General features: G+C 42.9%; 1 protein-coding gene across 1 annotated transcript; it reads left to right on the top strand.

Annotated features, from left to right (window-relative positions):
* Positions 1-3,980: 3,980 nt before the first annotated feature.
* Positions 3,981-14,382, top strand: LOC306914385 (leucine-rich melanocyte differentiation-associated protein; the record flags this gene model as incomplete). Its single annotated transcript, XM_079491380.1, has 5 exons — positions 3,981-4,016; positions 4,693-4,847; positions 6,963-7,145; positions 8,235-8,312; positions 14,238-14,382. The coding sequence occupies 5 exons, from the start codon at positions 3,981-3,983 to the stop codon at positions 14,380-14,382; spliced, it is 597 nt and encodes a 198-aa protein (XP_079347506.1).
* Positions 14,383-15,839: the final 1,457 nt, after the last annotated feature.

Genomic DNA, 15,839 nt, shown 5'->3' with positions numbered 1-15,839 from the left:
TCAAAAAAAAAAAAAACATCCTGGGGGGGTCCCGACCCACAGGTTGCCCAGCGGTGCATGGTGTATAGAAGTGGGCCAATGGGGTGTTGCAGCATGCCTAGCGGAGCCAGATCGAGCAGCAACGCGGGGTTAAACCAGTGATTATGGTCCGTCATGTGATCCGCTGCTTACTGCCATGAATGAGCTCTTTTCTTCAAGCCTATTTTTTTTTTCCTTCTGACCATCTCATGTTCCTGACCGTGGTCTGCTTCTGTCTGGCCTGTACACTGCCTGCCTGCGTCCGATAGCTGCAACATGGTGAGTCCAGTTATTTATTAATAATAACACAAAATGTACTGAGGGAAAGAGAAGGCTTTCACCCAGTGGTTTTCAACCCTTTTCACATCGAGGTACATTATTTATTTCCGATTCGGCATTTGAGCCACGGACCACTATCTGATGAGATACTGTACTGTAACCTCTCAGACGCCAAACTCGGAATACTGTATGTTGTTATCGTTGGATTAACATTTTGTCCCCATGCTGTATTGATGTTGGTATATCATATAGGAGCAGGCAAACGTTGATCAACATAACAATTCTTCTACATCCTCTAATTGTGTAGACTTCTTGTAAATCAAGCAATGCTTATAATAATCAAACTCTAATTATTTCTAAAATGAAACTGGTCCATTTGTCCATTTTCACTCTCACTCAAGAGTTAAAGATCTAATATAAGGGGTCCATCCATTTGGTTATACCAACTCTCCGTGATTTAGCTGGGGGACCACCTGGATCCCCCTCGAGGACCACTGGCGGTCCCCGGACCATTGGTTGAGAACCACTGATTTCAACTAACATAACTGTAGCTTGTAACTTTTCATTATAGGTAAAAAATCCACAGTTCCAAAAAGATAAGTATATAGCGGCAACAGCCGATGTACAAGCTTACAACGCGTCACGTCGGTACAGTAGATCAGCTATTTTCATTACGTTTGCAGCGTGACACTCTGTCATATGTGACTAAATTTGACTGAGGGACTGCCATTGGATTTTTTTTAATTTTAGTTTTTTCATGTCATATGAAAGCAGGGAATCATAGCCTCAAATTGACATATTGGTTGTTCAGTTTGGCCCAACAGTTTTGGAGATATGGCTTATAGAGTAATGTCTTGCAGAAAACAGCGAGTTGAGAAAACAGGCTTGAAAGGTTCACTTCTGTGGTCCCTAACATTACACCTAGCTACATGTTTAAGCATTTATTTCATATTTACACATTCAGCTCTGACACTTATTTCAGACATGCTCTACTATGTGAAGAGTCTGCCTGTGCTATAAACTCATTTTTGGGGGGAAAAAAGGGACAAAAAAGTTTTTCTCCTCTGGTGAAAAGCTGGAATTTGCGCGATGGCAGTCTCTCAGTCAAATCTGGTCACATATGACAACGTGTACAAACTCTCAGTGAATCACACGGGTCATCAATGTGTCATGTACAGGGGTCAGGGGGTCATCAATATGTCCATGGTAATTAAAGACTTGGTCTTATCCGTGGCAATTTTCATATTTCCATTTTCTATGCACCATTATAATGTTCTTATTTTGATCATAAGACCCAATTACTGAATGTCAAGTCTCCAAGTTTTCGTGAAAAAAAATATGTATGACACTTACTTACTATACGACACTATGACATTATCCCATTTTGGGGCGGGAACCCCCTTTTGGTGTTTAGCATTATGTTATGCTTTAGCTATTGAAAAATAGCAGATCTACAAGCTCATAGCGCGCCACCGAGTGGCGCGCTACGAGCTTGTAGGTCTGCTATTTTTGAAAAATCGAAGAACCACTGACACATAGAAACATTAGCTTTTTCCGAAAACTGTCAGGTTGTGGAAGACATTTTTAGAATCTGATCTCAGGTCAAAATGGGTTATAGGCCTATAGGAGTCCAACTAGTACTAGTGGTTGTCAAATGTTTTATTTGCAACTAAGGACCCCCTTGACTCTCTGAGGGTGTACAAATGGACGCTAAGGGTCCATTTAGTTCCATTTATACACTCTCAGAGTTACAGACCTGTTATGGTCATTCAGGCCAAGCTCATTATGTGTTTCTGGTAATGTTATTGTCCACTCATTTTGTATGTCCGTGGCAAAAACTAATATTTTTGACAAAAAATGTCCAGCCCATGGCCTGGGCCATGGCTCAGTGGTCCAGGCACCTTGGCTGGTAATCCAGTCTGGCAGTGTGCCGCGGGTTCGACTCCCGATCCCGACGGCCTTCACTGCATGTGTTCCCCCCCATCTCTCTCCCCATTTCCTGTCAGCCTACTGTCTGTCCCTCCATAAAATATATAAAATAAAGGCGAAAGCCACAAAAAATCCATCCCAGGCCAGCATGGAGATGACCCCTGATCATGGAGAGAACATGTTGACTGTCTGTAACGCCAAGGCTCTCCTGTCATTTTGACACTGCCTTGGATTGATGGCAACTATACAGTAACTAATCTCGACTATACCTTATTAAACCCATTCACATATCTTACTGTTACAATTTAGGCATTTAGCAGACGCTCTTAATCCAGAGCGTTCTTTGCCTTCAGGTCTGTAGGAGGCAAAAACAAAGGAGAATTTTCTACCCCTTTTTTCTTTTCTTTTTTTTACCAAATATGGGTACCATATTAGGCGGAAAGCATTAGTCAAATCCAATAGGAGAGAGGGAGAGAGAGAGAGAGAGAGAGAGAGAGAGAGAGAGAGAGAGAGAGAGAGAGAGAGAGAGAGATACATCATGGCCTAATAATCATCTGAAATCCCTGATTCCCTGCTGATTAATGGAATGTTGGAGAAAGAACTCTTTGAAGTTGTTGTTGTTTTAGCCTCAGTTGTTCCCAGGGCAGCAGCACCATGAGGCCCATGATAGCAGCAGGTTGTTGACTGTGTTGCTGTTGTTTTAGCCTCAGTTAATTGTTCCCAGGGCAGCAGCACCAAGAGGCCCAGACCCATAGCAGCAGGCTGTTGACGGCACTGTTGTTTTAGCCTCAGTTGTTCCCAGGGCAGCAGCACCATGAGGCCCATGATAGCAGCAGGCTGTTGACTGCACTGTTGTTTTAGCCTCAGTTGTTCCCAGGGCAGCAGCACCATGAGACCCAGACCCATAGCAGCAGGTTGTTGACTGTGTTGCTGTTGTTTTAGCCTCAGTTGTTCCCAGGGCAGCAGCGCCATGAGGCCCATGATAGCAGCAGGTTGTTGACTGTGTTGCTGTTGTTTTAGCCTCAGTTGTTCCCAGGGCAGCAGCACCATGAGGCCCATGATAGCAGCAGGTTGTTGACTGTGTTGCTGTTGTTTTAGCCTCAGTTGTTCCCAGGACAGCAGCACCATGAGGCCCATGATAGCAGCAGGTTGTTGACTGTGTTGCTGTTGTTTTAGCCTCAGTTGTTCCCAGGGCAGCAGCGCCATGAGGCCCATGATAGCAGCAGGTTGTTGACTGTGTTGCTGTTGTTTTAGCCTCAGTTGGTCCCAGGGCAGCAGCACCATGAGGCCCAGACCCAGGGCTGGACTGGGACAAAAATTCGGCCCGGTCATTTTCGCGCAAATTTGGCCCAGAACAGCCCACCACAACCAGCGCGCAGATAGCAGAAACTATACCGCCCGCTCCGTCGAGGCACACACAAACAAAGCCCTAATACCACTACTTTTACAGAACAACATAAATTATACAAACCAACAGACAACTACAGAACCCTTTGTTGCTCTCACAAGAATGATGCTGGCAAAAGGATTCAATAATAAGATAGAAGAGGGTTTATTTGTCACTCACTGATACAGGTACAGTGAAACTATCATGATGGCCTGCCGCCTATTGGCCTGCCTGCCTGTTTATTTATTTTGTATATATTATGGCGGCCCCCTACGGCCGCGGCCCACCAGGAATATGTCCGGTACGTCCAATGGCCAGTCCAGCCCTGCCCAGACCCATAGCAGCAGGTCGTTGGGGGAGGCATACTATGGTCCAACGCAGGTCCAACGCAGGGAAGCTGGAGGTACCCTCACTAAAAACGCCGGGACAACGCTCCACACGTCCCAAACTCTTCTCCCTTCTGGCTCCAAAACTATGGAATGCACTTCCCATCACAGTCAGAACTGCAGCCTCACTCCCAATCTTCCGCCGTAGTCTGAAAACCCACCTCTTCAGACTCCACCATGGCCCGTAGCACTTGCCCTAGCCTAGCCCCTTAGATAGCACATTATGTAGACTTAGATAGTATTTTAAACAGACTTATAGCTTGTTACGTAGACAGCTCTAGAATTGCACTTTATGTAGTCATAGCACTTTATAGTACACATGTATAATATATTATATAGTATAGTATGTATAGTTAACATAGATACTCCACTGTTACGTTCTTAGTTTACGCATGATTCATGATAACTACTTTTTATATATGTGATGTATGCCATGCTTTTGTTATTGCTTGATGTAAGTCGCTCTGGATTAAGAGCGTCTGCTAAATGCCTAAATTGTAAATTGTAAATTGAAGGAGCATTGGTCCGAGGTGCGTTGGGGGTCGGGAGAGGGTTGGGGTTAGGTTTAGGTGTGCTGCCCCGGGGGAGGTTAGGGTTAGGGTGAGGGTTTGAGGTAGGTTGTCGTTCGGACCAATGCTCCGTCGGACCAAACACATGAACCCGGTTGTTGACTATGTGTTGCCCTTGTTTTAGCCTCAGTTCCCAGGGCAGCAGCAGCAGACCCATGTTCCTCCAGGCTCTCCCAGGCTGTCGTTGGCCTACCAGAACCTATCAGAGATCCCCTACGACAGCATCCTGAGCCGTGGACGTCTGGAGGTCCTGGACCTGAGCTACAATCTGCTGGACGAGTATCCTTTAGAGCAGTATAAATGAGCGTTGGACTCCCACTACGACGCATTTATCGTCTATCAATCGATTGTTTTTTCCACACAAGCTCCCTACAGTTGGAGGCCATCGATATTGTCCTTTTCTTTTTGCTGAGGTTTGCGTGATCTGCGCAAAAGGACAGTTAACCCATTTTGGGCGGGAACCCCTTTTGGTGTTTTAAACATTATGTTATAATTTAGCTATTGAAGAATAGCAGATCTACAAGCTCATAGCGCGCCATGAGCTTGTAGGTCTGCTATTTTTTCAGGATTTAGAAGGATTTTTAAAAGTTTTGAGGTCAGGCCTAAATGGGTCAAATGATAAGGGACAATATCGGTGGCACCCAACTGTATGTTGTTAATGGAAGGAAAGCAGGTCAGGTGCATGTTAAATATTCCTGATATGAGGTATGCTGTGATTGGTCTTACATATTACATTTGATTCACTTTCATTTAGTCACTTTTCAAGTGTGCTGTTGTTGTTTAAGTAGGCCTACAATCTATCTAATAATTTAGCGATCGCTGTCTGTCTGTCTGTCTGTCTGTCTGTCTGTCTGTACACTTCCGGGTCACCAGTGAAATGCATGTTGGGACGGACACAGATTAATACTGGGACACACTTTTCCACGTAACAGACCCACACGGGGAAAACAACCGCCCCCCTATCAGTAATGTGATCTATTACATTGCATTACCCACACTGAACATCATTTGCTGTTCATATATTCAGAACGGGTAAGGACTAGTATATAAAATGTATGTTTCAATTTATTTTGATACATCTAACTAAGGCACATATATTTAACCCTAGAACACTAAACCCAACTTTTGTCAAACCATCACTAAATCTGGGTATATATCCGGGTAGATCGCACCTGTAATGGCAGCGGACGGTGGGGAATCATTTCATTGACGGACCACAGGCGAGCTGAGCGTTACCTAGCAACGGAGACGCTGCTAGGCGGTGGATATCAGCGAGACCGTTCTTACTTAGGCTCATTAGGTCCACTGGCAGAGCCTGACCAGAGCCTTTTCTTGCGGTTCTGGACAACCATGTATCCGACCGACCGAAGGCCGGGCACTGCACTCCCTGTGGTAGTGTGGCACGCGTGTGTCAAGTCTTTACAGATGTACACATCTGTACACACACACACGTACAGACTACAGAGACGTGGTGCATTTATTTGTAAGATGCTATACTCCCCAAAACAATAGCGGAAATAGCTGATCTACAAACTTACAATGCATCACGAAGTGAAGTAAGCTTGTATAGATCAGCTATTTCCCCTTTTTTATGTATGAGAACTTTTCAACATGGACACGATTATGACAGAATAATTGCGATTATCTCAAATAATTACAATGAATTAGACAATGATATAATAATTGTGGAATCCAGTGGGTTAATGATCCTTTGTGCTAACTGGAACCCTGCCCTCCTGTATTAGTGGGTTTATGATCCTACATTCAGTGTGCTAACTGGAACCCTGCTCTCTCTGTATTAGTGGGTTTATGATCCTACATTCAGTGTGCTAACTGGAACCCTGCTCTCTCTGTATTAGTGGGTTTATGATCCTACATTCAGTGTGCTAACTGGAACCCTGCTCTCTCTGTATTAGTGGGTTTATGATCCTACATTCAGTGTGCTAACTGGAACCCTGCTCTCTCTGTATTAGTGGGTTTATGATCCTACATTCAGTGTGCTAACTGGAACCCTGCTCTCTCTGTATTAGTGGGTTTATGATCCTACATTCAGTGTGTTAATCGGAACCCTGCTCTCTGTATTAGTGGGTTTATGATCCTACATTCAGTGTGTTAATCGGAACCCTGCCCTATGTATTAGTGGGTTTATGATCCTTCATTCAGTGTGCTAACTGGAACCCTGCCCTATGTATTAGTGGGTTTATGATCCTTCATTCAGTGTGCTAACTGGAACCCTGCTCTATGTATTAGTGGGTTTATGATCCTTCATTCAGTGTGCTAACTGGAACCCTGCTCTATGTATTAGTGGGTTTATGATCCTTCATTCAGTGTGCTAACTGGAACCCTGCTCTATGTATTAGTGGGTTTATGATCCTTCATTCAGTGTGTTAATCGGAACCCTGCCCTCCTGGGCCAGCTGGAGCGCCTCAGCACGCTGGTCCTGGACTGCAACAACTACACGGCGCACGTCAAGTTCCCCTACATGCCCAGCGTGACCGCCGTGTGCATCAACAAGAACCGCATCACCAACCTGCCCGTGTTCGTGGAGGAGATACGGCGCAAGTTCCCCAACATCAGGTAGGCCCAGTCGGCCGCGTCCGATTACCTTTATATCGGCCATTTTGTTCCGTGATGTCGTTAACACCATGGAGTTATAAAGGATAGAGAGTGGGCCGGGAGCGACAGCCTCGCCCTCCTCGCTATTCATTTCAATGGAAGTTGCTCAGTGGCGCTTTGAAGCACCCGGAAGACTTCCGGAAGTATAATTATAACTCAATGGCGCGAGCGAGCGGAAGTTTAGCCTAGCCTAGCCCCGGACCTCAATTTTGAGGTCCGTGCTTTTCACGTGACGTCATGAACGTCCGTCCACTTCCATGAAAGTGCTGCAATTCCACATTTCGCCAGTAGGTAGTGGCATCTTCAACGTTGGATAGCCTTACTGGGGGCTTGGGAAGAACGCTCTACTGTACTTCCGCATTTGCCCAGCAACAGTTGGTGTTTAAAATGCGGAAATGCTAACGAGTGCTCAATGTTAAACCTGCAGCTGCGCAGGGTTTGCTAGTGCTAAATGCACTGGCCGCCTGCAGTACCAGCTTTGACCACTACGTCTCGGCGGCTTCAACATTGGCCAGCCGCTCTGGGGGCTTTTTTGGTCCCGATCCGATTCCGATCATTACATTTTTCCTGATTCGATATTTATATTTTTTTATAGAACACACAGTATAGGGTGTGTTCTTTTTTATAGAACACACACATAGTACAATATCCGAAATTACAGACAATATCCAGTCTAATATCATGAAATGGATATAATATTGATACTAGGGATGTCCCCATAAAGTTTATTTTGCTGCCGATCTGATTCCAATCATTTAAAAATGACATGAAGGACAACCCTAATTGATATCAAATCAATAGTTCTCACATTTCTTTGTACCAATGGCCAAAATGGAAACAAGACCGCAAGGGACTAAAACAATCAATCAATCAATCAATCAAGGACGTAGGCCTATTTACGTAACCCCCAGAAGAGAATATAATTATGTTGTCTGGAATTCTGAAGTATAGAAGCCATATATAGTGCGATAGAGGACTATATTTGAAGGCCTGGGAATCTACTCCAGTAAACGCACCGTTTATTTACCAGTTGTGTTTCTTTACATCCAGGATCCTCAGCATGATGAACAACGAGGCGGCACCGAGTTATTTCAACGGAGGAAGTCTCACGCAGTATAGAGATTACAGGTAATAGATTACAGGTAAACTCCATCACTCTCACTAGAGATTACAGGTAATAGATTACAGGTAAACTCCATCACTCTCACTAGAGATTACAGGTAATAGATTACAGGTAAACTCCATCACTCTCACTAGACATTACAGGTAATAGATTACAGGTAAACTCCATCACTCTCACTAGAGATTACAGGTAATAGATTACAGGTAAACTCCATCACTCTCACCCAGTATAGAGATTACAGGTAATAGATTACAGGTAAACTCCATCACTCTCACCCAGTATAGAGATTACAGGTAATAGATTACAGGTAAACTCCATCACTCTCACCCAGTATAGAGATTACAGGTAATAGATTACAGGTAAACTCCATCACTCTCACTAGAGATTACAGTATAGAGATTACAGGTAATAGATTACAGGTAAACTCCATCACCCTCACCCAGTATAGAGATTACAGGTAATAGATTACAGGTAAACTCCATCACTCTCACCCAGTATAGAGATTACAGGTAATAGAGTACAGGTAAACTCCATCACTCTCACCCAGTATAGAGATTACAGGTAATAGATTACAGGTAAACTCCATCACTCTCACTAGAGATTACAGGTAATAGATTACAGGTAAACTCCATCACTCTCACCCAGTATAGAGATTACAGGTAATAGATTACAGGTAAACTCCATCACTCTCACCCAGTATAGAGATTACAGGTAATAGATTACAGGTAAACTCCATCACTCTCACTAGAGATTACAGGTAATAGATTACAGGTAAACTCCATCACTCTCACCCAGTATAGAGATTACAGGTAATAAATTACAGGTAAACTCCATCACTCTCACCCAGTATAGAGATTACAGGTAATAGATTACAGGTAAACTCCATCACTCTCACCCAGTATAGAGATTACAGGTAATAGATTACAGGTAAACTCCATCACTCTCACCCAGTATAGAGAATACAGGTAATAGATTACAGGTAAACTACATCACTCTCACCCAGTATAGAGATTACAGGTAATAGATTACAGGTAAACTCCATCACCCTCACCCAGTATAGAGATTACAGGTAATAGATTACAGGTAAACTCCATCACTCTCACCCAGTATAGAGATTACAGGTAATAGATTACAGGTAAACTCCATCACTCTCACTAGAGATTACAGTATAGAGATTACAGGTAATAGATTACAGGTAAACTCCATCACCCTCACCCAGTATAGAGATTACAGGTAATAGATTACAGGTAAACTCCATCACTCTCACCCAGTATAGAGATTACAGGTAATAGAGTACAGGTAAACTCCATCACTCTCACTAGAGATTACAGGTAATAGATTACAGGTAAACTCCATCACCCTCACCCAGTATAGAGATTACAGGTAATAGATTACAGGTAAACTCCATCACTCTCACTAGAGATTACAGGTAATAGATTACAGGTAAACTCCATCACTCTCATCCAGTATAGAGATTACAGGTAAACTCCATCACTCTCATCCAGTATAGACATTACAGGTAAACTCCATCACTCTCACTAGAGATTACAGGTAATAGATTACAGGTAAACTCCATCACCCTCACCCAGTATAGAGATTACAGGTAATAGATTACAGGTAAACTCCATCACTCTCACCCAGTATAGAGATTACAGGTAATAGATTACAGGTAAACTCCATCACTCTCACCCAGTATAGAGATTACAGGTAATAGATTACAGGTAAACTCCATCACTCTCACCCAGTATAGAGATTACAGGTAATAGATTACAGGTAAACTCCATCACTCTCACCCAGTATAGAGATTACAGGTAATAGATTACAGGTAAACTCCATCACTCTCACCCAGTATAGAGATTACAGGTAATAGATTACAGGTAAACTCCATCACTCTCACTAGAGATTACAGGTAATAGATTACAGGTAAACTCCATCACTCTCACTAGAGATTACAGGTAATAGATTACAGGTAAACTCCATCACTCTCACTAGAGATTACAGGTAATAGATTACAGGTAAACTCCATCACTCTCACTAGAGATTACAGGTAATAGATTACAGGTAAACTCCATCACTCTCACTAGAGATTACAGGTAATAGATTACAGGTAAACTCCATCACTCTCACTAGAGATTACAGGTAATAGATTACAGGTAAACTCCATCACTCTCACCCAGTATAGAGATTACAGGTAATAGATTACAGGTAAACTCCATCACTCTCACTAGAGATTACAGGTAATATATTACAGGTAAACTCCATCACCCTCACCCAGTATAGAGATTACAGGTAATAGATTACAGGTAAACTCCATCACTCTCACCCAGTATAGAGATTACAGGTAATAGATTACAGGTAAACTACATCACTCTCACCCAGTATAGAGATTACAGGTAATAGATTACAGGTAAACTACATCACTCTCACCCAGTATAGAGATTACAGGTAATAGATTACAGGTAAACTCCATCACTCTCACTAGAGATTACAGGTAATAGATTACAGGTAAACTCCATCACCCTCACCCAGTATAGAGATTACAGGTAATAGATTACAGGTAAACTCCATCACTCTCACTAGAGATTACAGGTAATAGATTACAGGTAAACTCCATCACCCTCACTAGATATTAGATTACAGGTAAACTCCATCACTCTCACTAGAGATTACAGGTAATATATTACAGGTAAACTCCATCACCCTCACCCAGTATAGAGATTACAGGTAAACTCCATCAGCCTCACCCAGTATAGAGATTACAGGTAATAGATTACAGGTAAACTCCATCACTCTCACCCAGTATAGAGATTACAGGTAATAGATTACAGGTAAACTCCATCACTCTCACCCAGTATAGAGATTACAGGTAATAGATTACAGGTAAACTCCATCACTCTCACCCAGTATAGAGATTACAGGTAAAAGTATGGAGATTACAGGTAAACTGCGGGAGTCTTTAATGGACCATTTCATGACCACGCTAGACATCACACATCGGTTGGAAACCTCTTATGTCCTAAAAAACTGTTACTTTTCAGGATTCAAATTCAAACGCAGCAGATCGAGAAGCTCAAAGCACAAGGCCTTGTTTTAATGCATTTAGGGCAGCATGTGGGTGCATATCTTTGGTCCGACGTCCTAACAGCCCGACACGCAATAGTCCGACACCCTAACCTAACACTTAACCCTTAACCCACGCGGTCTTAAATCGGCCACATATGTCGGAGCCATGCACGGGTGAGTCTTAACCGGCCACGCATGTGTCTTAACCGGCCACGCATGTGTCTTAACCGCGGCCACGCATGTGTCTTAACCGGCCACGCATGTGTCTTAACCGGCCACGCATGTGTCTTAACCGCGGCCACGCATGTGTCTTAACCGGCCACGCATGTGTCTTAACCGGCCACGCATGTGTCTTAACCGGCCACGCATGTGTCTTAACCACGGCCACGCATGTGTCTTAACCGGCCACGCATGTGTCTTAACCGGCCACGCATGTGTCGTAACCGGCCTGACCTCAAAATTAAAAAAAAAATCTTCTAAATCCTCCAGTTTTCTGAAATAAATGTTTTCACGATTTTTCAAAAATAGCAGACCTACAAGCTCGTGGCGCGCTACGAGCTTGTAGATCTGCTATTTTTCAATAGCTAAATTATAACATAATGTTTAAAACAGCAAAAGGGGTTCCCGCCCTAAATGGGTTAACCGGCCACGAATGTTGGAGCCACAGGTGACGTGAGTCTTAACCGGCCACGTATGTCGGACTATTGGTACGTCGGTCTAACGTATGCCTCCGCGGCACGTACAGTGGGAAATCACAAATGGCTTCAGTCGTCACTATCAAGAGGGAAACGCAAATATTACAGTATGTGTCACGGCTCACGGGGCAGACCGTGCCCTATACTACATCAGGGGTGCCCAAAAGGTAGATCGCGATCTACCAGTAGATCACAAAGGCTGTGCAGGTAGATCACATGACATGCCCCTAAAGAGTATTTCATTTAAATATCTCCCCCTCTATTTCCCATTCCAAGTGCATTTGTCTTATACTGTACAGAATGTAACACGAACTCTACTATTCCGAAGCCCCCTCAGGTACATATTTAAACTATTTTCAGCAATGGTATAATAATTGATTTGGTGGGTAGATCTTGCAGAGCTCATTTTGAAAGTAGCTCTCAAGTCAAAAAGTGTGGGCTGTACATGCATCAAACTGCTTTCTATAACATTCAAGGACATGTTTTAAACTGGTGTATTGAAAACCGTATATGTTCACTGATGTTTGCAAAATGTCTCTCCTGCACTGCACTGCTGGTGGCATTTTCCCTTGATTAGGAAGGTGCAAGTGCTGTGCAGGGGTGGGGTGTTTCCTATGCTTTGAGTTTAATTTTCATTGAGTTTCCAACACAAGTTATACGTGTTTAATTGAAATGCATCTTTAGTGATGTTTAGATTACTTTTATACAAGGGGTTATTTATGGGAGAATTTATATTGAGGTATTTAAGAGGAAATGTTGCTACAGTATTTGTTTCTGTGACCTGCGGTAGGATCAGGACAGACAAAGTTAGTTAGACGTGGGCAGCAACACAGGTAACATACCTGAGGGAGAGCTCTGGTCCATAGCTCTAATGCGTTTCATTTAGAGCTATGTTACTCTCAACTTCCGCCGCTCGCATGAATGCAGACCAGCCTCTCTCTCCTCTTTAGCGTAAATAAAAAGAACGTTTTTGCTACTCACCAAAACAAAGGCGGGTTGTGTCATTAGAAAGCCTACTTTCCTTAGTGGACGCACTCTGAGCCCCCCACCACACGTATAAACGGTACTTTTTGGCCAGAAAGGGATTTATTTTCACCAGAGGAAAAATATTCTCTATGGGGCAGTTCTCTGGGCAATATCGGTAGAAGGCGCAGCGGAGTAACTAAAAGTATTTTTTTTCCCGGTGGAAACAAAATCGCCTTTTGGCCAAAAAGTACAGTTTATACGTGTGGTGGGGGGGGGGGGGGGGGGGTGGGACTAAGGAAAGTAGGCTTTCTAATGACACGACCCGCCTTTGTTTTGGTGAGTAGCAAAAACGTTATTTTTATTTACGCTAAAGAGGAGAGGCTGGTCTGCATTCATGCGAGCGGCGGAAGTTGAGAGTAACATAGCTCTAAATGAAACGCTTAGAGCTATGGACCAGAGCTACCTGAGGGAGAGCTACAGGGCCTTGTGTGATCAAGGAGAGTTCTCATCCTGTTTGGCCTCATTTGTTCAGTTGTTGGGCGCCTTAAGGTGAGACATGGTAGGTGAATAGGGAAAAAAGGTTAACTAATAGCTATCACAATGAAACTTCTCCAGTTGATTACTTATATTAAAACTAAGATTTTTTGTATTACAAGTTTTCTGAAATGATATGTTTAAATATGCAAATTAGGCATAATAATTAATTAACTAATTTGCATACTTTTCGGGACGATAAATCTGAAGATCGGATAAAGCCAGGTTCAAAATGATTGTTTCATTTTGTTGACATATTAGAGACAAAGAAAATTACAGAAGGGATTTTAGATATCTCTAATTATCAATTATCACTTTATTTTTGGCCAGTGTATAGTTTTGCTATTTGAAATGTCCTTTTTGCACTGAAGAAAACTGTCTGGAGTTTGGTGGAGGAGTTTTTGGAAAATAAAAACCCTTAAGCCCAAACCACACCAAAGGGTCGGGTTGGGGCAAATAATGCATATACAGTCAATCAGTGCGTCATACGTGTATCACACGTCTCGTCATAATAAAGACAAGAAAAAATAAAGTTAACAGTGCAATGCCAAACAATAAAGTGTCCATTTGTCAGTGCAAGAAAGCATAAAATGTGAGGGGGGGGGAATGTCTTAAGAGGTCAGAGTCATGAATGTAATATAATGTAATAATATGACTTTACTCTGAATACAGGCAGTATGTGATCAGCCAGCTCCCGGGCCTAGAGATCCTGGACGACACGGAGGTCGTGGAGAAGGAGAGAGCTCAGGCCAGGAAGACCTACCGGATCCACCACAGCAACGAGGGCAGTAAGAAGAGACGCGAGCTGCATCGATGATGATGACGACCATACCGTACACCTTACTGTATGTGTGTGTGAACAGGTCGCATTCCAATCGCTGTCTCGACAAACTCTTTCTGACTCTTTTCCGCTGGTCCGCGGATAATACATTTTCCGGGGGGGGGTGTCCTTATTGACATGAAAAGGTTTGAGAAACACTGTTTTGATGTATTTATTAGATCCCCATTAGCTTACTGTGCATCACAGCAGCTATACTCTTCCTGGGGTCTCGATCGTATCAAAGAAACAACATATTTCATATTATCACATGCACCATTTCATGATACAACGCAACAATACAACACAAAACATGAACTCATGACCTGTCTATTACATGTACGTGTGATAGCTCTACGGTAGGCCTACAATTTAATCGTCAACATTGATATCAAAATATAACATTATGGTCATAAGCCTGATTAAAACTTCACTCGACGACAATAACCGGTCTTCAAGTTAGCAAAGCTGAAGATCAGTTGTTTTGGAGAAGCGACATGCACCTTCACTCTAGGGGTATTTTAGAGAAACTATCATTACCATTACAGGTTGCAAGTCATATAAGACAGCCGTAAGTGTTAAAAAATATCAACAGTAGGCGAGTTCATTCCAACCCCTCATTGTCACCAATACTGTTGTTATGCACAAATCATCTGATATATATAATTGTGTCTAACAGGCTAACACTTAACCCATTTTGACCTGAGATCAGATTCCAAAAATGTCTTCTACATCCTGACAGTTTTCTGAAAAAGCTATGTTTCTGTGTCAGTCGTTCTTCGATTTAAAACAAAATAGCAGATCTACAAGCTCGTAGCGCGCCACTCGGTGGCGCGCTATGAGCTTGTAGATCTGCTATTTTTCAATAGCTAAAGCATATCATAATGCTAACACCAAAATGGGTTAACAGGATAACCTCTGCCTAAATGTTGTGCGCATCGATGATATGAGAATGACACATTTTATTGTAGAGAGCTTGATTGTTAACTAATAGCCAGCGGTACATTTTACTCAATGTACGTACAGTATGCTGTATACGTACTTTACTTGAGTATTTTCTTTTACATTTTATATACTACTCCAGAAACAAACAAGTACTGTATTACACCTTTTACTCCACTATATATGTTATGATGAGGTATTGTTATAGGTAAGTGGTTTTCAACCAGTAGTCCCGGGCCCGCGGGGACCACCAGTGGTCTTTGAGGGGGTTCCAGGTGGTCCCCATCAGCTAAATGACCAAAAGGACCCTTTTTTAACTCTCGTAAAATTAAACCAAATGGACTCGTAAGAATTGTTATTCTGATCAACGTTTGGCTGGTATCTCTCCTAATGGTACCAACATCAATACAGCAGGGAATTGGGGACAAAATCCTTCCCAACGATAACAACATAGTTTTGGATCCGAGAGGCTAAATGTCATGAAATGGTGGTCTGTGGCTCAAATGCAGAATAAA

This window comes from Electrona antarctica, assembly GCF_951216825.1.
Source record: "Electrona antarctica genome assembly, chromosome: 21".
Lineage (NCBI taxonomy): Eukaryota > Metazoa > Chordata > Actinopteri > Myctophiformes > Myctophidae > Electrona > Electrona antarctica.
Note: the sequence above shows the minus strand (reverse complement) of the source record. Positions and strands in the feature narration are given on the sequence as shown.